General features: G+C 43.4%; 2 protein-coding genes across 2 annotated transcripts; one reads left to right on the plus strand and one right to left on the minus strand.

Moving 5' to 3' along the window:
- Positions 1 to 1845: 1845 nt before the first annotated feature.
- LOC120685980 (disease resistance protein RGA4-like) lies at positions 1846 to 16061 on the minus strand. Its single transcript, XM_039968129.1, has 2 exons — positions 15041 to 16061; positions 1846 to 4029 (listed from the first exon to the last, which is right to left on the minus strand). Exons 1-2 carry the CDS (start codon positions 15865 to 15867, stop codon positions 1989 to 1991), a joined length of 2868 nt encoding a protein of 955 aa, XP_039824063.1. The 5' UTR covers positions 15868 to 16061; the 3' UTR covers positions 1846 to 1988.
- A 284-nt stretch (positions 16062 to 16345) lies between these two features.
- Positions 16346 to 21124, plus strand: LOC120685981 (disease resistance protein RGA5-like). Its single transcript, XM_039968130.1, has 3 exons — positions 16346 to 17283; positions 17666 to 19730; positions 20725 to 21124. Exons 1-2 carry the CDS (start codon positions 16463 to 16465, stop codon positions 19725 to 19727), a joined length of 2883 nt encoding a protein of 960 aa, XP_039824064.1. The 5' UTR covers positions 16346 to 16462; the 3' UTR covers positions 19728 to 19730; positions 20725 to 21124.
- Positions 21125 to 21343: the final 219 nt, after the last annotated feature.

Below are 21343 nucleotides of genomic sequence, written 5' to 3' on the forward strand. Positions count from 1 at the left end.
GTAATGCGACGGTCTTCAATAAATACTACAATAACGGCCTCCATCAGTCGGTCCTTCCCCGACTGACATTGGCTACATGTCTTTGAGGGCATCCGCAATGGTAGTAGCTAATGCTAGCTATTTAATCTGTTCATATGGAAGTGAGAAAGAAAAAAAATACTATCTATTATATTATTATTTGGCCACCAAACGGAGGCTCCATGTTCACTCTCAAGGTCTCAAAATTCCCACGTTAATTAGAGAAAAATAGAAAAAAATTACCCATCACTACCATTACAATAGAATTAGCCTACAATACCTGTGTGCCTAATTAAAAATTACTCACCAATGCCATTATGAAAAATTAAATATAAATAATCATTTAGCTATGTATCAGTTACAAACATACTAATAATGAAAACTAAAGCTAACAACAATCAATCAATATAAAAAATAAAAATAATTATATGCATAATATTAATAAAGCTCAACAAATGAAAATTGTTATTATAGGTAGATCATATTTCAATTGTTTTAACCAACAACAAAACATAATTTATGATAATGAATAGGGTGATGTATGATAACAAATAGATAATCTTTAAAAAAAATAGTAAGGATACAATGACATGCAAATTTTTGAATTTCAATATGCACAAATGCACAGATCATACACCTAGTTTTATACTATTGGACCTACACGCTCCTCTCATAAGTTCTTAGGCTACGTGAAATAGATCAGCTATTTGCTAGTGACTACTCTTTCTTCTATTTTTTTATTATCATATCAGATCAAGCTAGCTAAATAGCTAACCAGTGTGGATATAATGAAAGAAAACATGGGCTACACTATCAGCTAATAAATGGGTGAATAATTGAGAGGTGTGGGCTCGTCAGATTCCGTCGGCTCCAGCGACTCCATACTAGTAAGCCTCACTGAATCGAACAATTTCAAATACGACCAAATTTATTCAAAAATACTAATATATATCGTCAAATAAATTTAATGTAAAAATATATTCTATAATTAATTTAATGGTACTTATTGTGTATCACAAATGTTAGTAAATTTTTTATAAATTTGATCAAATTTAAATTATTTAGTTTTTTTAGGGAGGGAGAGTTGCATTCTTTTTTGGAACGGGAGAGTACAAAATAATAGCTACTCTGTCAGTTCTTTGGCTAGTCGATGATTGAGGCGACCGTTGACATTAGGTGCATTGGATGTTTACTAGTGTTTCAGTAATTCAAAAGTGGTTAGGATGGAAAGGGAAAAAAATATGATGGAAAGGGAAAAAGATAAGAACAGTAAAATCACAGCAACCAAACAGATACCTTTATACACCTGGAGCTCCACATTTTTATAGTGTGCTAAATTCGCCATGACTCAAAAGATCACACGTTTTATGGTAACACGATACGCGGACATCACGCTATATATAACAATATATTATTTTGGGTAGTCTAATATTGACGTGCTCGGTTGTTAGTTTAATTAGCATGGAGAGACATTTCTCATACCGTAAACTAAGAGAGCTTGTTGCTGTTCGTGGAAAAAGAATAAACAAATCTAAATGTTCAAGGCTGAGATTTTTCCTATATCTAATAAACAAATCTAGCACAAAATGTAGGGTGATCCACGGGCCCGTATCTAAACTCGTGCGGCCAGTGCCACCACACATGGCCCCAAAATTTTAGGGTCCCCCAAATATAACGAGTATATTAGGTATAGTTATATAGTAGTCTTTGTTTCAGTTGTCTTTAGTCTAATACAAAGCAAACTGTGGTCCAAATATGCCACAAAAGAGAAAACATGCCACTCGATTGTTGTCTTTCGATCCAATCTGATTTTGTAGTTTTATGGTGGAAATCAGGTGAAAAAAACAGACTTCCCCTTATCAATATAATAGGCGGGTATACCGTCTTTCTCTGTTTTTTAAAAGAATTGAGCATATATTGTAATCGTTTTTTTAATGAGCACATCATAACATCAGTTTTACAACCCAAACCTAACTAGTCTTCCCTAACTTCAGGGTTTGGAAGCCATTTTTCCTAGTCAACATCCGCTTAGATCCTATTGATCTACCAGGGTCACCTAGTGGCCTATCGAATTTTGGTCTCATGGGATGCCTGCTGACTTGAAGAGCTAAATCATCTGCCTCTGGTCCGGTGACATTAGAAGGGAGGACCAATTCCTCTAGGTGGAGCAGGTGCGTGATGCCGGAGAAGCCACCCAACACTATACAGAACAGCTGGAGGGACTTGAGGCTTTCCATAGCCTTCTCTCGGATGACAATCTTCGGCAGCACTGGAACATCAAAACATAGGCGCTTCAGACTCACGAACCATCCACATTCACAAATAATTTCTCCGGCTTCAGTTATGCTGATATCTTCGGTCAGCTTTAGAAATTGCAAATTTTGCAGGCCTTGTATCAACGAGAGAACGCTGCAACCTAGATTAGTCCCTGAAAGGTGCAGTTCTTTAAGATTGTCTGATAGAAGAATGAACCGCGGCAGTCCTCTCGACTTTTCACTGAACTTTCCACGCAGCTTGAGAGAATGAAGAAAACTTGGTTCCTCTAGTCTATGCAGGAAGTCAAGGTCGCGCACATCACTGAAATCAATGCATAGGGACCCAAGAGATAAATTCGGTGCGGACAGTTTCCTTTGGAAACAGCTCTTCAGAGACAGTAGAAGGTCCTCCTCTATCACTTCGCTTCTGGGAGTAGTCTGGCGGCACAAGATTTTAACCTTCATCAATTTGAGCATTAGAGGCAATAATTTCACCACGGCTGGGCTTTCATCGATGCAGAATCCTACCAGTGTGTGCAGATTGGAGATATTGTTGGTGAATAACGTCTCCAGGTTGCTCAACTCAGAAGGTATCTGAAACTCCCCGAACAGGTGAGCTAACTGGGGGAGTTTGATGACTTCCATAGCCAGAATGTCCACCTTGGTCTCCCTTATATCGAGTGTTTCTAAATATTGTAGCTTCACAATGCTTGGAGGAAGCTTACTTACACCTTCGTTGCCTCTGATGCTTATATATTTCAGCATTGATGACCTGCAGATAGTATCAAGATTGGCATTTTTCAAATTTTCGCAGCATTCTAGATCCAATACCCGCAGCAATTTGAAGTCCTTGAAATTCATCAGAGTTTTGCTTGCCAGCCCGGAAAAGGTTAATGACCTGACACGAGATAATTCAGTCTTGTTTCCAATACTGGGATCTTTAGGACTGCTGTTATGAATGTACAATCGACATATATTATTAACCTGTTCCTTTTCCTGGCCCTCATGAATATGAATCCAAGTAACAAAATTCTCAGAGTTTGCTTTGGCTTTAATGAACTGCAGCATCATTTGATGAACTCGGAATGCCTTCACCTCTCCACTGATGCTAATCTTGACTGGTATGATGAAGTTATGTTCAACCAAGTTAGTGAAGCACTCGTTTAATATATCTTCACCAGATCGCTTGTCTTTACATGTTATCAGCCTTTCAGCTAACCATCGTCTTATAAGACTTTTCCTCTTGATGACATGATTCTTGGGATATGTACTCAGTGACAGCAAGCAGGTCATGGTATTATAATTCACAGAGCTGTAAGTACGATTAAGCACTTGACTCATTCCTACGAATGCTCCAGTGCCATTGACCAACCCAGAACCAATGCCGTTGCAAGCCTGCTCACATTTATCATGGTCCCACTCCCACCTGTTGCCAGTTTCTCTTATATGGCAAGCCATATTAACTATAGCAAGAGGATGGCACTCACAGGACTTCAAGATCATTTCCAAGCTTTGGTTCAGGTTGGTTGGACACCTATGTACGACAGGCAATTCTCTTTCAAGTAAAGCATGAGCAGAACCCATGTCAAGTGGCTGCATTCTAAGAACTCGACAATTCAGGCTACATATCTGAGCTAATTTGTCATTTGTAGTGGTGACGATAATTCTGCTGCTCTTGTTATTGTCAGGGAAAGCACATTGTATATTCATCCACAGGCCGGTCTCCATCTGCAGATCATCAATTCTGATAATGTACCTGCAGATTATAGGAAAAATAAAGATTAAATTCCATGGAAACAAAAATATAATGCACCGATTCTGTTTCTTAACTTCCACCCACGCTTGAGAATATAGTATAAAATTTTGTATGCACGTATTTTTTTTGTCAACCATATTTTCCATCTCTCTAGACTAAAACTAGTTCTCTGAGTAGGAAATACTTTTAACTAGTAATACTTTTGTATGCACTATTTAGTGGAAAGCTCAATTTGGAGTTATAACAGAAAAATCCCACTAGAATAGTTAGCTATATTTCTGTGATTAATTGGATTCCAAAGGCAAACACAACAGCTGCAAAATGCCTCACCCTGTTCCTGTCTCTAGATGAGAATTTATGGTGATGTGATCACTCATTCGGTACTAAAACCTTGTTAGCATTATAATCCATCCAAAATTATGTAATTGGTCAATACTAGTTCATAACCTTCTTTTTCTTGGATGTTTTTTTTCTTTTTCTCCTTTCAAGGCAGCACATGGTTGATACTATATGTCAAATGTATATGAGTGATCTGGTAAGTATACTCGTAAATGGCAGACTTGGACTCTTTTATCCTGAGGCGTGCTCATCGCTATGAGAAGATTCCTGTTGTAACAAGCAAGACAATACTAAGCATGTGTTTGGTAGCTGGGATGGGATAGCTCGATCTCATTTTTGCTAGTGTTTGGTTGAGAGATAGGCAGTGGCGCGCCGGCCGGTCTTTGCTGGTGTTCCAGTTATGGGGTAGCGCCCTATTTGTTGCCCCTAGAATGTAGACTTGGGTTAAACTTTGAAGCACATCTAGATCCGTAGATGCATTTGGTAAGTTTCAGTGATTAATGACGACAGTATGCGACTAACGTGTGTTTTGAAGGAAATAACATTTACAAGTTGTGTCTCATATGAAATATGAAAGGAGACCCCTCAAAATTCATGATCAAACGAATCATAGACTCAATTTTCAAGATTAAGGACCATTCTAGATTCAAGAGTCACAAGGAGATGAATGACACTTGATTTAGTTTGAGTTTTATAGCTTTTAATTTGTGATCATACTATTAAGACGGGATCTCGAGTTAGTAGTTTGACCCAAATCAAATTGGCAATAGAAATCTCACACACTTGTTCAAACTCAGCTCAAGACTGCTCAAAGAAGCCTAGAAAACACTTGGAAGAACAAAAGCTCGAAGAAAGAATCAACTCCAAGTCAATTCAGCAGAAAAACAATAAAGTATTCCGCACCAGTTAAACCGACGCCCTGGCGTCGGTGCAACCGAAGAGCACCGGTTGAACCGGTGCCTATAGGCTTCGGCCTAACCGAACTGTGCAGCAGGAATCAAGTTGAAAAAACTCCTTTGCACCGGTTGAACTGACGCCTCTAAGATGAAGTACCGGTCTATGCACTGTACTATTTTTCAGAGAGCAAGTTTTGGGGTTAAATTAATTGCTTCAGCACCGGTTGAACTGCTGATGTCAAGACTAGCGTTGGTGCAAGCACCATACTAATTACCAGAGACAATGTTTTGGGCATTCGAAGAAATCCTTCAGCACTGGTTAAACCGGTGCTCCACTGGAGCAAGCACCGGTGCAATGACGCCAGCCTGCACACTATGTCAGGGTTCTAACGGCTACTATTGGGCCTCAGTGTGACCGGTTGAACCGACGCTCTACCACCGGTTCAACCGGTGCCTACGACTTTTGTGTCCTTTACTCCCAACGGCTATGGGGGCTTCTCTACACTATATAAACTCACCCCCTGGCTCATTTATAATGCCTTTGACGCATTGAATACCTGAGGCCACCCCAGAGAAGAAAAGAGAGTGATTTGAGCCTTTGGATGAAGATCTAGTGCTTGAAATTGATCCAAACTTGAAGAAATCAACCATTCCTTGAGTGACAAGTGTGCTAGAGCTTAGGGCCATCTCAGTGAGGGTCAAGTGAAGCCTTGAGAGCTTGTTACTCTTGGTGTTTGACGGCACCTAGACGATTTTGGTGATCGAGAGGTTCTTGCACTACCGGAAAACGGTATTTTGCCGTGTGCCAGAATCTTCGCCGTGTGCATTATTTCGGGCACACGACGAAGACCTCCTTTGCTGTGTGTCGCCAGAAGAACACACGGCAAAGAAAAAACACACGGGAAACCTTACTCTTCGCCGTGTGCCAAGGGCCAGCACACGGCAAACCTTGATCTTCGCCGTGTGTCAGCCAGTAGGCACACGACGAACATGGATCACGTGCGGGGCACACCCTTCTGCCGTCAGGGGGCCTCACGGCCGTTATTGTTTGCCGTGTGCCAGGGCTAGGCACACGGCGAACTCCCATCTTCGTCGTGTGCCAGTCAGTTGACACACGGCGAACTCCCCGGCTGCCGTCAACACTCGGACGGACGTCACGCCAGTCCCTATTCGCCGTCTGTCCACGCTGGCACACGGCAACACATAGACCTTTGCCGTGTGCCTGGCTCTAGGCACACGGCAAAGATTATGTTTGCCGTGTGCCTTAGTTGAGCACACGGCGAACACGAAAAAAAATCATGTTTTTGCTTCCAAATTTTTTCTACACTCTTCATAATTTGTTTGGTACTCTATGTTTGAATATGAGATTTTTATAGATATATTAGTTGTATTAAACTAATTTATTTCAATTTATTGTTTTATTTCGTGTAAATCTAATTTAATTCCAAAGGGTATTAAATAATAGGAATTTTTTTTTGAAAAAATGATATTCATAATATTGACTGTAGTGTTAGAGTTTATGTAGTAGTTGAAACAAAATTTCAAAGATTGTGGTAATGAAACATTACGACGATCGTGGTGGCAAATAGTTTTTGAATTATGTAAAATTTGAACGATGTCAGAAAATTATGATATTTGCCCGAACTTCATGCTATCATACGCCGAATGTATGGTAAAAATTTGAGCACGATACGAACATTTTGTCATGATGATGCTTACAAACTGAGAGTTTCCCGAAGAAGTTTCCGAGAGAAGAAGAAGAGAAGGTTAAGTTTGTACATGTTATGATAGAAAAATTTCAGTTTGACGTTCAAAATTTTTATATAGACAATATGCGATAATGATTTAGTCATGTTGAAATTTCAAATTTTTTCGGCTCCATTTGGTATTTTTTATATTTTAATTGCAAATAAACTACTATAATTGGCATAAGTAAAATGTGATTAATTATGACATGAAACAATAGAATGGAATTAGTTAAAAAACTCATCAAATTTATTGAGGCCATATAAAAAATTTGAGTGTTTAGATTTAGTTGTTTTTTGAAAAGTTCAATATCAAATTTTGAACATTAAATTATTCACTGCAAAAAAATTTCGCCGTGTGCCTAAACTAAAACACACGGCGAAGTCAGGCTTCGTCGTGTGTCCCGGATCTTGGCACACGGCGAAAACGGCGTTCAGGACTTAGCCGCGCCACCCCCGTCCGCTCGCCCCCAACCCGTCACACACACACACACACTGCCGCCTAGCTAGGTCAAGAGCTTCTCACGCAGCCCCCGTCCGCCGCCCCCGTCCACCGCCGCCCACGCCGCCGGCTTCCCGCTCCGCTCCGCTCCGCTGCGCTCCCTCCCCCTCGGCGCGCCACCCGCGGTCCACCACCCCGTCCTCCTCCTTGGAGCGCCGAGGCCGGCCGGCGCTGCCGCCACGCCCGGCCTGGTCCGGGGCAACCACGCCCCGAGGCCGCTCCGACGCCGGCCCCGCCTCCGCCGTCCGCCGCGGCCCCATCCTCCTCCGCGCGCCCAGGCCGGCCCCCGCCGCGGCCGTGCGCCCGGCCTGCTCTCGGGCCCGACCCCGCCCCCGAGGCCGGCCCCGCCTCCGCCGTCCGCACCCACGCCCCTGCGCCGCCTAGTCCGCACGCCGCCGGACCCCCGCCCACGCCGCCCCCGGGAGCCCCCGCTGGAACCTCGTGGTCGTGCTGCGGAGTGCAAAGGCAAGGTAATTAGCTTGCTTCTTGTGTTCTTGTACAGATACTCTGCGAGTGCATGTTCTAGATTGGTAATTTGGTAGCCCAATTAATCATGGTAGCTTGAAAGTATAGATACCCTGCGAGTGCAACTTGAAATGCAACTTGATAACTATATTGATGACTTGAGAAAAGATGATAGCTTTATAGACCTAAATAATCTTGTTGACCTCTTGATTAAGCTTGTAGAAAATTGTATTGCCTGTGATGATATATGCTATATATATTGACCTTGAGCTTGAGCATGAGTGTTAGTCGAACTGTGTTATTTCTGTTCTATGGATATGCTTATCATGGTTGTCATGAAACCATGTGACACATCCATGCCCAAGCAACAACTCGGATGCGATGATGTTAAGATTGGGCTGGATGTGTCACATGGTTTAATGGCGGTCATGAATTTATTTTAGGTTTCTTATGCTTCAAGTTCAAGGTCAAATGAAAGGGAACATATCTGAGACATGTTTGTTAGTTGTCGACCACTGTGCTGTTTTATCTTTGCAAAATTTCAAACTGAAATGTTCAATTATTGATACTATGTAGTTGTTTTTTTAGGAGAGGTTGTGGCACCGTTGTTGACTCGTCACTTTGCGGGACAGTTAGGTGAGTCATCACAGACTTTTATTTACTTATCTTGTTTGTGCTTCACGTAACCTAGGCGTCTCCCGTTCGAAAGAGATACGGTTCGAAATATGCAGCTCTTTGCATATATGGAACCGTATGTGTTTCGAATTGTCCCTGTTTTTGGGACAGTCCGAGGATGTGTTGATGTGGTTAGTTTCCATGCTCTACTATGATTCGAGATAGAGTATCGGTATCATCTCTTTGTTGTTCTCTGGATACACAATCTCCCTGTCGGGACGTGTATTTGGAGAACAGCGGGGAGGTGCTGCCGAAATTCTGTCTCGGATAGTAGTAGAGTATGAAAACTAACCACAGCTACACATCTTCGGATGGGTTTAGGACCTATCTTCACTTATTAGAGCATGCTAGACATCGTGTAGTTGGTATTGATTTTTAAATCACTTCCTCACATGGCAAAGGATGGATGACCGTGAATGGATGTACAAGGGCTGGCAGAGCGAGCAAGAGTATGTTGAGTTTGCTCTAAAGGTCAATGGCTTCTTGAAAAAGGCATTTGATAGAGGACAGAGTAGAATGCCGTGTCCATGTAGCAAGTGTGAAAATAGAATACATCAATCACAACTCAGTATGGGTAAACACATTATCAGAAATGGGTTTGTGGAAAACTATACTCGGTGGATCTGCCATGGTGAAGCCCATCGTGCGAGAGAAGAGGTCGTCAGACAACGCATCGATGATTATGATGTTGAAGCCGGTTGCGCAGACATGTTAGCAGACTTTCATGAAGCACACTTCCAAGAAGTACCTAGAGAGGAACCGCCAGAGCCTACCGCAAAGCAGTATTACGATATGTTGTCTGCGGCACAGAAACCACTCCATGGGCATACCAATGTTTCTCAATTCGATGCTATTGCACGCGTACTGGCCCTAAAGTCTGAGTGTGGCATTAGTCGGGATGGCTTCGACAAAATGTTGACGGTTTTTGGTAGTCTGCTTCGATAATTTATTTTCTTTAATTATGTTACTTTTTAATTATGTCGCATTTTTTTCTTTCTCTTTATAAGATCGTTTTGTATATATGTGCTGATTGGTTTACTATTTTTAATTGCAGGTGATTGAAGAAAGATGCCGGGCGGCGGACTTCAACGATCGGTCGCCTCACTGTACAGAAGAATGATGCCACACTCGGATGCTGGTGAGGGCTCCGATAGGGGTTCCGAGTTGGGGCGAGGCAAGGGTCGAGGGAAGGGTGGACCCAAGAGGGGGGGAGGGAAGGGTGGAGGCAGGAGGCGTCGAGAGCCTTCGCCTGTACCGCTGTCTGAGGAGGAGGAGGAGGAGGAGCCTGCCCAGGAGCGGGAGGAGGAGTGGCAGGCGGACGCGCAGGAGGAGGAGGGGGAGTCGTCTGAGGAGGAGGACACGGCCGAGGATACCTCTACGCCGGCTGTCTGGTTGCGAGGTCCCTCGCGACTCCCAGATAGGCCGATACCTGTTGCCTTGCGCCCGCTGATTCAACCGTGCGGGGATATGTAAGTAATTTGACATGTTATTACTACCTTTTCATTTTCTAACTCGAAAATCACGGTACAAACTAATATTTTCTCTTAATCACTTTTGCAGGAGTTGGACTGTCCTCAGTGGCGGTGCTCACAAACGCAAGGTCAACGGCATCCTGGGTCTTTTGTGCAGGGAGCACTTCCCAGGCCTGGTCCACTATCAAGGACGGTACGAGCCGGCCTGGACGTGGGACCACTACATCGCCGCCAACAACGATCAGTTGGATCGGAGCGGAAGAGCCTTTGAGAACAAAGCGGAGCGGGTAAAGGGCGAGCTCTGGGTAAGTTTTTCCCGGCAAAAAATGGTGAATACATCACATTTATTGAACATTTGGTTAATGATGACATGATCCATCGTCTTTATATGCAGGATTTTTCCAGGTGTGATGAGGGATATGAGGAGCGGGCGGCGATTGTGGCTCACAATCGATGCGTTAAACTCATGAAGGACATGCATTATGAGGCGCAAGTCCAGTGCGTCATCAACTATTGTGCACATTTCCTAAAGTAGAAGATCGGGAAGTCTGAGGCGAGGGATTTGAAGCTGACTCGAGAGCAATATTTACAGGTAAGTTCAAATTTATTATAAGATGAAAAACATCGTTAAATGTCTCTTTTCTTACATGTCATGCATTTGATCACGTGTAGGTTCCTGCGTGGTGGTGTCGTAATGACACCGTGTGCTGGGAGCACATAGTGGACAAGTGGTTCGACCCCGAGTGGCAGGCTTTGCACGACGCTGGCCGGCAGCGGCGATTGCTGATGCCAGGTCCAGCGCACCATCAAGACAGCCTCAACAACGACGAGTACAGGGCTAGATGGGTAGACACTACACAGACTCATTTCTCTAATCTAACGTTCAATTCAGCATAATTTGTAATCAACTTCTTCCTTTTTCGCAGTCGTCCTCACATGAAGGCCAGGAGTGCCCCCCGTTCCTGGGATGGGCTCTGGCCCGCAAGGGCAAGGCGACATCCAACGTCACCTACAACCCTGACGACCCGCCCTCGGCGTACAGCAACCCATCCGTCCACAGTCGTATCCAGGCGTACACAGAGATGGGAAGACAGGTCCATGGGGCAGACTGGGATCCGAGGACCCAGCCCCTTGATGGAGAAGTCATTATGAGGGTGGGAGGAGGCAAAAAACATGGGCGCTACTACATTGGCGACGGCCTTTTAGACACGGCCAGCACTCCCACCCTCTCCCAGATTCGAGCGAGGAGCCCGGCCAATAGCCCGGCCATACGGCCACGGCTGTCCGCGTCGCAGCTCCAAGTGCAGGAACTTCAGGTTATTTCTTATTTATTCATAGTTCATTCGTTTTGTACGTATATTTGCTTTGCATTGTAACATTATCATGAACTATTGTAGCACCAAATGCAAGCGCAACAGGCGGCGTACGAGGCGGCACTGGCAGAAGAGAGGAGGATACGACAAGAGAACGAGCAGAAGTAGGCGGCTGAGATGGCCTAGATGTACAACTACATTCGAGGTCTTTCTGTCCAAATGGGTAATCCCATCCCAGCCATGCAATTTCCTATGGCTCCTCCTCCTACTACTCCTCCGGTGAGTATTTTGAAAACCCTTTAGTTTTTTTTGAAGTATTAGATACTTAGAGAACTTTAGACTTAGAGATTGTGACTTACATTACTCACTTAACGATTTAGGGGACCTACATATGATCCTTTAGTGCTCTATTATAACTTGAGAACTTGGTTTTTGTCTCACCTGCAATTTACTGTCTTACTTTTTTTGCAGAATCTATCGGCGGCATCGAATACGCCAGAATTGTCGCCGGGCATCTCACCGACGCTCCCACAGCAGTTGTTCCCGCCTCAGTTCGGCGGCGCCCCACCGTTCGACGACCCACCACAGCCATAAACTTGTTTAAACTTGTTTATTTCAATATTTATGGACTTGTGAACTTCTAGATATGTATTTGTGAACTTCTGGACTTTGCATTGGACTTCTGGATGTGTTTGAAGTTATTTCCGGCTAGTTGTGATATATATGTGATATGTAATGCCTGTGATATATATGTTGTGATATGGGGTCCTTTATACGTGAAAAACAAAAAAGAATAGGATCTGTTTGGTCACTTTGCCGTGTGCCAGGGACTAGGCACACGGCAAAGTGACCATGTGACTACCTGGAAACCTAGTTCGCCGTGTGCCAGGGCTAGGCACACGGCGAACTGACCATAATTCACCGTGCGTCATAAGCTAGGCACACGGCGAAACTTACTGATTTGCCGTGTGCCAGAACTATGGACACACGGCGAAGTCTGAAAGTTCACCGTGTGTCCACGGTGCAGACACACGGTGAACAAACGCCGACGCCGTTAGCTAGCCCGGACGGCGTCTTCTCGCTTTTTTTCGCCGTGCGCCTATATATACACACGGCGAAAAGGTTCGCCGTGTGCGCGACTTTTGACACACGTCAAACAAGGGCTTCGCCGTCCCTGTAGCTGCCGTCGGCGCTTTGCCGTCGGCCACCGTCGGCGAAGTCTTCGCCGTGTGCTAACGGTTCTTCGCCCTGTGCCTCGGGCACATGGCGAACTCGTGGTCTCCGGTAGTGTTGATGAGCTCTTGGAGATTGTGGGAGCCCCAAGAAGAGAAGATTGTTCATGGTTTGAAGCTCGCCATTCCGGAGATGGAGAAAGAGCATTCTTAATGAAGACTTGCTTCTTGGTGATGCAAGGGAGCGATACTCTTAGTGGGTACTCTAACGTGGATTAGGGGGGAGCGCCAACTCCTCGATACCACGGGAAAAAATTCGGTTGTCTCGTGTCTCTCGTATTTACATTTCTAGCATTTCATATCACCCATGCTTGCTTTGGCTCTTGCTTGGTTGCTCTTTGTCTAGAAGTTTTTCATGCCAGTTTGCTCTATTGACTAGGTTGCTTATTCGATAGTGTGTTTTATCCTAAGGAAAATGAGCATGTTAGTGTGCTTTCCAACCTAGAATATTGATGCTAGTGTAATCTAGTTAATAGGATCAACCTTTGTAGATTGGGCAACACTAGTCTAGGATAAGGACTTGGTAGAAATTTGAAAAAGTCACAATTCAACCTCCCCCTCATCCTTTTTGGGCCTCGATCCTTTCAACCTCATCGACAAAGGTCATGCCTCAAATGTTGTTCTGTGATCTTCTAGGGGTAGCTCCAAGTCGTTGCAGGGACATAACAACAAACATATTATCTGATCGAACAAATACTACCTCATAACATTTCTGTCTTAAGCTATATAAATCAGATGTGCTTCCAGTCCTGTAGGATATTTCGTAGATATTCCAACAGGGCAAGAAAAAAAGTCACCAGATAATCTGATAAAGCACCGGATGAATGCGTCGTATGATCCGACAGACAATGTCATTTTGCATGAGACGCTGCAGAACAAGCTTATGAAGACTCGAGGTCACCAGATAGTCCAATGACCCATCAGATGAAGTGTCGGATGGACTTTCGTGAAGAATGGAGAGTTGCCAAGTCTCGAAGAAATTGACTTGCACTCACTGGATGATCTGACGGGGTCAAGATTGTATGCATCAGGTGAATGGATTTGGTCAACGTTTGAAGTGAAGAAGAAGAAGAAGCAGGTCACCGGAAGATGCGATGGTAGAAAAAATACAAGCGTCAGATGAATATTGAGATTCACAAAGATCATGTCAGTTGGATTGGAAGAAAGATGGGGCAATGGAATGATTCGATAGGTAGTCAGATGAATTCATTGGATGACTTTTGCCAAGGGTCCAACGACTATATTAAAAAGGGGTGCACTAGATGATCCAATGCCTACCAAAAGTGATGATCATCAGATCATCCGATGAGAACACTTTTTTACTGGTCGTTGGAGCGACATCTCTCTTGAATGGTTGAACTATATATACTCCATATACTCGCGTGTTTAGAGTTGATGGATTGTGCTGGAGTCTAAGGGAGTTCAAGATACACATTGAGACACATCCATGGCACATATGTGCTAATGTGATCAATTTATAGCCATTTAGCACAAGCTTATGAAATGTTTAGTGCTAGATTAGGCCAAGAGGCTGACATACCAAGGTGTTGATGCCTTGTGCTTGGGTCAAGAAGTGAACCACCATTATAAGCTAAGTGTGCCGGCCCCTTGGAGTCATTGTGAATCATTGGCAAGTCGACGACCCTCCGCCTTGGTGTGGAGTGGCGGTGGTGACCATATATATGCGGGGGATGAGGAGACCCCCTCATTCGTGGAGAAGGTCCGTAGTGAATAAAGCACCAAGGTGACCGGAATAGAGGTGTGATAGTTATTGTTCTTGTGACATTCTCATCTTTCTTACTTTGTGGCGAGTTTAGGCCTTGACCATGAGAGACTTGGTAACTGGGAAAGACTAGCTGATCGGGAGCGATACTCTCTGTAAGTGCTCCAACGTGAACTAGGAGTGACCTTTTGCCTAGTGATACCATAGAACAAAGTGAGGCCTCAAGTTTACATTATCTTACTCACATATTTATGTTTCCGGCATTTCATACTTATAAGTTACAGCTTGAGTGTCTTAACGTCTTAGAGTAGTTTTTTTGTTAGGGTTGGCTTTAGATTGCAAATCTCTTTGTAGGTGGGTGTTTCTCACTATATCAACTGTAACTTAGTTACGCATCTAAGATATTGTTTAAGAAAAATATTGAAAGATAAATAAGGTCTTGAGTTTGTCTAATTCACCTCCTTCCACTCTTAGGCTCTACGAGCACCGATTTCTTTTTCTAGAAACTCTATGGTAGGCTTACGTGGACATAAACATTGATACATTATATTAACGAAGGATGAAGTTTTACAGATTGAAATGCAGACTTTTTTTTATTGCATTGGCTATGCGTAATAGAAACATAATGGTAAAATAAAGAGAGGCGCACCTCTTATTCTCCAATACTTGCCGCAAATGCTCACTAATATTTTCTTCGGATGGCGGCCCTGTTGCCAAATGGTTGCTGGTACCTTGGGGTGGTGGCTCCAATTTATCAAATATGTGCACGAGGAGCTTGTTGACATCTCTGGCAATAAGCTTGATTGCTATTGTCGACGCGGTGACCCAAGAACAGCAATCGAACTCCTTGTCCTTGTAGTGAACTTGGTTGCACGCTTCTTTAGCAAGGATTGTCTTCCCAGTGCCACCTAGGCCAGAAATGGCTATCACCCTCAGCTTCTTTGAACTCTCAGAGCTTGCGCGCAACAGCTGGATGAGCTCCCCTTTGGGTGTTTCCAAGCCTTGCGGGTTGGCCTCATTAGCATGTTGGTAGGCTCTGTCAGTTGTGGCATGATTAGCTGGTGGAGGGTCTTGCCGATGATATCCCTTCCTCTCCTTGGCTTCAGAGATGAGCTGCTTGATGTCCATGATGTCCTTTAGGAGCTTGCTACGGGGGCCAGCTAGGAAAGTCTTTGCAGAGTGATAGGCGCCATACAGAACTCCTGGATCGTCCTCCTTGCAGATGACCCTGTAGTTGTAGAAGTCAACGGCATCCTCGATTTTTTGCCGTATTAACTTGAGGTCGGCGATCCAGCTGCTGCTCGTCCAGTTCTGATCCGCATTACTAGAATTCTTTATGATGGCTTCCTCTATGGACCGGAGCTCGCTCTGGATGAAATCGACGTCTTTGGGCAGCTGCTTCAACTTCTGGTAGCTTGCATGCAGCAGGTTGAAGAGATCCACGGAGGTTTTCACCAGACCAGAGGCAGCCTCCATCTGGTTCGAGGCAGCACTTGGCGCTTGCAGCAATAATGTCTCTGTGTGTGTATAGAGAGTGGCTAGAGAGGTTGTGATGACATCCACGCACAAGCACCACAAATCAGTAAGCCATGGCAGAAGAGGGAGTTTTTTTTTTTTTGTGCGTGTGTGTGAGGCGGTGTGGCGAGTTGGTGACAATGTGCAGCAAGAGGAGGAAGAAGGCCCTTGGGACTGGGAGAGAAGCACTCAGCATTTGCATTTGCATTTGCAGAAGTAAAACCCCGTTTTTCACTACGGTCCTAGGATGTGCATGGTTTGTTTCAGGCAGATTCGGGTTTTTCAGTTCATTTTGTGTAAAGTATGAGGTGTTATCTGCGTTTAGGACAGAACAGCTTCGAGTTCGGTTCTGGGACATCTGCATTTAAGATGTTCTCTGGGGACCTACAGAGAAAAATCCAGGGGTACGCACGTAAAGTGACAAAGAAGGGACGGAGACTGTCTTTCAAGTCCCTCCCTCACCCAGCGTGTGTCGAGTCCCCAGTTCCCCCAAATCCAGTTCCTCTCCCACATCGATCCAATCACCAACCCTTGCCGTTCTGTTTTGTGGAAGATCATGGAGGTTACTGCTGGAGCGTTGAGCTCCCTCCTCCCAAAGCTCTATGCCTTGCTGGCGGAGGAATACAAGCTACTAAAGGGAACAAGACGCGATGTCATGTTCCTCGTAGATGAGCTCCAGTCCATTCAAGCGTTCATCCTTCGGCAGATGGAGGCGGAGCCTACTGAGGCTGAGGCGGCACTCCTAAGGGATGCCCGGGAGCTGTCCTACGATATAGAGGACACCGTCGACAGCTTCTTGGTGCGTACCGATGCCGAGCCTGGCTTGGATCTGCGCGGGACCAAGCGACTCCTTGCCAAGCAAGCGAATTTTTTTTGGAAGATCAGATTCCGCCGCGAGATCGCCAATAACATCCAGGACATCAAATCGCGAGTGAAGGAAGTGGCCGAGAGGATGCAGCGCTACTCTCGGCAGACTAATGTCGGCAGACCCAACAAAGTCACCGTGGATCCTCGTATCACGGCGTTTGTGCATGCTCAAACTCAAAGCCTTGTCGGCGTGGACCGTCCGCGGACTGAGCTCATCAAGCTGCTCATGAAGGGGGAGGAGGAGCCCGAGTCCGCAGCTCGGCTCAAGGTAATATCCATTGTTGGATCTGGAGGTCTTGGTAAGACGACCCTTGCTAATGTTGTATATGAGCAAGCAAAAGTACACTTTGACTACGGGGTCTGGGTATCCGTGTCCCCGGAGCCCGATGTGAAGAAGATTTTGATGAACGTGCTTCACCAATTTAAGTGGCCACGTACCAGTGGACACGACGGCGAGCTGGATGAAAGGGGTCTCATCGACAATATCAGAAATTTTCTACAAGATAAAAGGTACACTTATGTTACTATACGCTCCTCTCTTGTTTGCTCTTGATCTCTCTGCATCCAGTATATATTAAAAGCCTCCTTTGAAGTCGTAGATATTTTTTTTTCAAAAACAATTTACCGAAGATATTGTAGAGTACACGAAACCAACATATTGCAATCGCTTGCTAGGTGCTACTTGAGACTTGATTTTCTTTTAAGTTGCAATTACTGGTACATATCATAGAGTGCTGCAATTCTCTGTCATCTTTCAGACAAAAAATTCAAAAAATGAAATACATATTGTACCAGTAATTCATTCCGAACTTATCTTTAGTTTGTCTAATTCTTATTCTGTTGCCATAACAAATCATATTGCTGACCTATCTACAATGAAATGGAATAACAGGTACTTGGTTGTTATGGATGATATATGGAGTTCACATGCTTGGGATATCATCAAATATGCTTTGCCTATGAACAGTTTGGGGAGTAGAATAATTGTCACTACACGCATTAACAGTGTTGCTGAAAAATGTTGCCCACATTGGAATGACCATATCTATAACATTAAACCTCTCAGCCTAAAGGAATCTAGGTTGTTGTTCCACACAAGGATCTTTGGCTCTGAGAAGAAATGTCCTCCAGACTTGTCGGATGTCTCTGACAAAATCTTGAACAAGTGTTGTGGTTTGCCACTAGCCGTAATTACTATGTCCAGTTTATTAGCTTGTCATCCACCTCAGAAGCCAATATGGGAGGACGTGTGTAGTTCTATTGGTGCTACACCTGAAGGAATGGATGTAATGAAAAGCATAGTCCTCCGCAGTTACTATGATCTTCCTTCATATTTGAAAGTTTGCTTCTTGTACCTAAGTATATTTCCTGAGGAATATCCGATCAATCGTGATCGTGTGGTGAGGAGTTGGATAGCTGAAGGATTCATATGTGCCAAACATGGGATCACTGAAGAGGAACTGGGAGAGAGTTGCTTTAATGAGCTCATCAATAGAAATATGATTCATCCTGTTCATGGCAGTGATGATGTTAAACCAGAGGCTTATCTAATTCATGGTATAATGCATGACCTCATCAAGTCCAAATCAATTGAAGAGAATTTTTTCAACTTATTAGACAATGGAAAGCATGTACCTGTCTTACATGGCAAAATTCGTCGGTTATCCATAATTAGCAAGGATCATTGCATTCCAGAATTAGAGGATAACTCTCATATTCGCTCACTACATATCTTTGGCAGTGTGGGGCCCAATCTTTCCTTTAAGCATTTCCCTTGTTTGCGGGTATTGGACCTGGAAGGTTGTAAGGAATTGATAGATCAGAGCATAGAGGAGATTCCCTGGCTTCTCCATTTAAGGTACTTGAGTCTCCGATACACAAACATCTGTAAACTCCCAGATCGAATTGGGCAGCTAAAATTCCTGAAAACATTAGACATCCGTGGTACAAAAGTGCAAGAATTGCCTAAAAGTATTGTGCAACTACGAATGCTGGCACATCTACTTTGTGATAAGATCAGGTTTCCAAAGGGGATAGGGGAGATGGAAGCACTTTCTTGTTTGTCGCAGGTTGACATTATACAAAGCAATATAATTGTTGTAAAGGAACTTGGTAATCTGCCTAAACTGAGAGAGTTAGTGTTATGTTGGGTTTCTGAAATAGAATCCAATAACACTTTGACAAATGAGCATTTAGCCGTCTCACTATACAGATTGGATAAGCTTGAGTCTCTGTATATACATGGCAGTGATTGTTCAGTGGAATTTTTAGATTGCTTGCGCTACCCTCTAAGGCAGTTGCGAATGATTCAGTTGAACAAATGCTGCTATCTTAACAGGATCCCAGAAAGGTTCTCTGAGTTACTTCCAAGTCTTGCATATTTATGCATCGATATAAAAGAAGTAAAGAATGAAGACTTACGGTTGCTCTCTGAATCACCTTCACTTATACAACTCTCTCTGTCATCCAAAGCCATGCCTACAGAAAAGCTTGTCATCAGTAGCAAAGGATTTCCAGTTCTTCAAAAGTTTCACTTGCATTCTGCAAAGGAAGACCTAAAATTTGAGCCACAGGCTATGCAAAAACTTGAGGAGTTGGTTCTGTCATTTCAAGTTCTGCCAGAGGATTTTTCTATCAGCATTGGTCAGTTCACGTGCCTCAAGAAAATTGATATCAGAATCAATGGCAAGGGCATAGCTGCGTCACAGTTGTTCGAATCCATAGATGTTGCTATCAGGAAATCTGCTGATGAACATCCAAACCATCCCATAGTTAACATTACAGCACTGGGAAACTTGATTGATTATGAAACCATGGAGGAAAACTTGATTGATTATGAAACCATGGAGGAAAACTTGATTGATTATGAAACCATGGAGGAAAATGTAAGGGAGGAAAATCTGGAGCTGGGCAAATTCAAAGGAGTTAATCAGTTTCCAGCCCACGTCGAGTGATATGTAAGTTTGATTCTTCCTCTGTCCTAAATTTGATAGACTTTTGTAGCCATATCAACGCAGAGATGAGCTTTGGTATGTGTCTTGCTAGTTATTAGTATGCCACTTTGTAGATATTTCAAACAATAGGCTGTGTATTAGTTAAGATTTCGAACATCATGTGGGTTGTTATGTCAGTTTTTGAGATTTCAGCTTTGAGCTTAGATGTTGTATGAATAGTTTTTCCAGAAAAAGGTCACCATGTAAATATGTGCTCTATTAAAATATAGACAAGTTTTGAAGTGGTTATAACCAGAACAATAACCGAGAGGAGCCAATGTGACTTCAGATCCTCATATAATTGAAAGCCAGCCTTGCTCAGAACAGAACAGAAACAGAAGCTGATTCTCCTCTGTATATATTACAGATTGTAGGTTGTAATCAAATAAGCTGCACTATAATAACTGAATCTCATGCTCCAATATAAGAATTGGTAGCGACTGGTCAAAGCATCAAGGGATTCTGTTCCACAGTGAGCATTTCCTCTGTTCAGTTCAGTCGTACAATGTTTAGTGAATGTCAATTCAAGTGCTTTGTTTAGCTTTGCATCTGCGATGGGAAATTGACAAACTGAAGTTTGCTGCAAGTGATGAATTACATCCAAATTGATCGTGCAGTAATCCAAACTTTCATGTTTATAACCTACTGTGTTTGACACTGTTTGTTTGTTTGTCTTACCTTTTTGATCTTTTTTGATTTGATCTTTAGAGTAAAACATCCTATCTTTTTTTTTAAAAAAAGAAAACTTGTTTCTCATATTTATCTCCTAGATAACAACAATATAGTAATACTCCATCCAGCCCAAAATATAGTTATGTCTAGGTTTGTCCTAAGTCAAACAATTTTAACCTTGACTATAAATAGGAAAAAATATTATAAAGATTGTCCACATTTATTGCAGAAAGCTCTTGTTCGAATGGTGATATTGGGGTGCTAATACGTTTTTCCTTTGGTGCAGTCTACAAGGCTGAAGACTTAAAGATTGAAGTCTGAAGTAGGATGGTTTTTTGTACCGTGCTCCTTGCCTCCTTGGCACAATCCTCTGTGCAACTGTTCAGCTTGGCTATCCTTTTGGTGCAGCAATCTTCCTTGTGGCACCATGAGCGGAGCCGATTTCAGCAGACAATAATACCCATGATTCCTGGGTGAACAACACTTCGCTATCCTTAAATCCACAGCATACACTGAATGTAATCAGCGGTTTCAATTCCACTTGTGTAATATTTGTGATGTATGAAAAGACACACTGCACTTCTAAGCGATGTCCGTTTATTTGTAAGACTAAACTGAGATTGGCATGTCAGAATTGTCTTTGGTGAAGCAACTTATTTTTGGATTGAATGTTATCCAATTACTTAGTAGGCAAAAATCTGCACAAGCATGTTGAATCGTGTATGTGGGAAGAAATGGAGGGACGAAGGAGCTCTTGTCGTTCGAGTTGGCCAGCTTGAGTTTCAGGTTATCAATATATTTTGCACAAATAAGGTTAGATAAAATTTACATTATAACCTACATGTGATTCGTATTTATATCAACAAAAATTAAATTTAAACAATCGATTCGAAAAACCAGGCGAG

This window comes from Panicum virgatum, chromosome 8N, assembly GCF_016808335.1.
Source record: "Panicum virgatum strain AP13 chromosome 8N, P.virgatum_v5, whole genome shotgun sequence".
Taxonomy (NCBI): Eukaryota; Viridiplantae; Streptophyta; class Magnoliopsida; order Poales; family Poaceae; genus Panicum; species Panicum virgatum.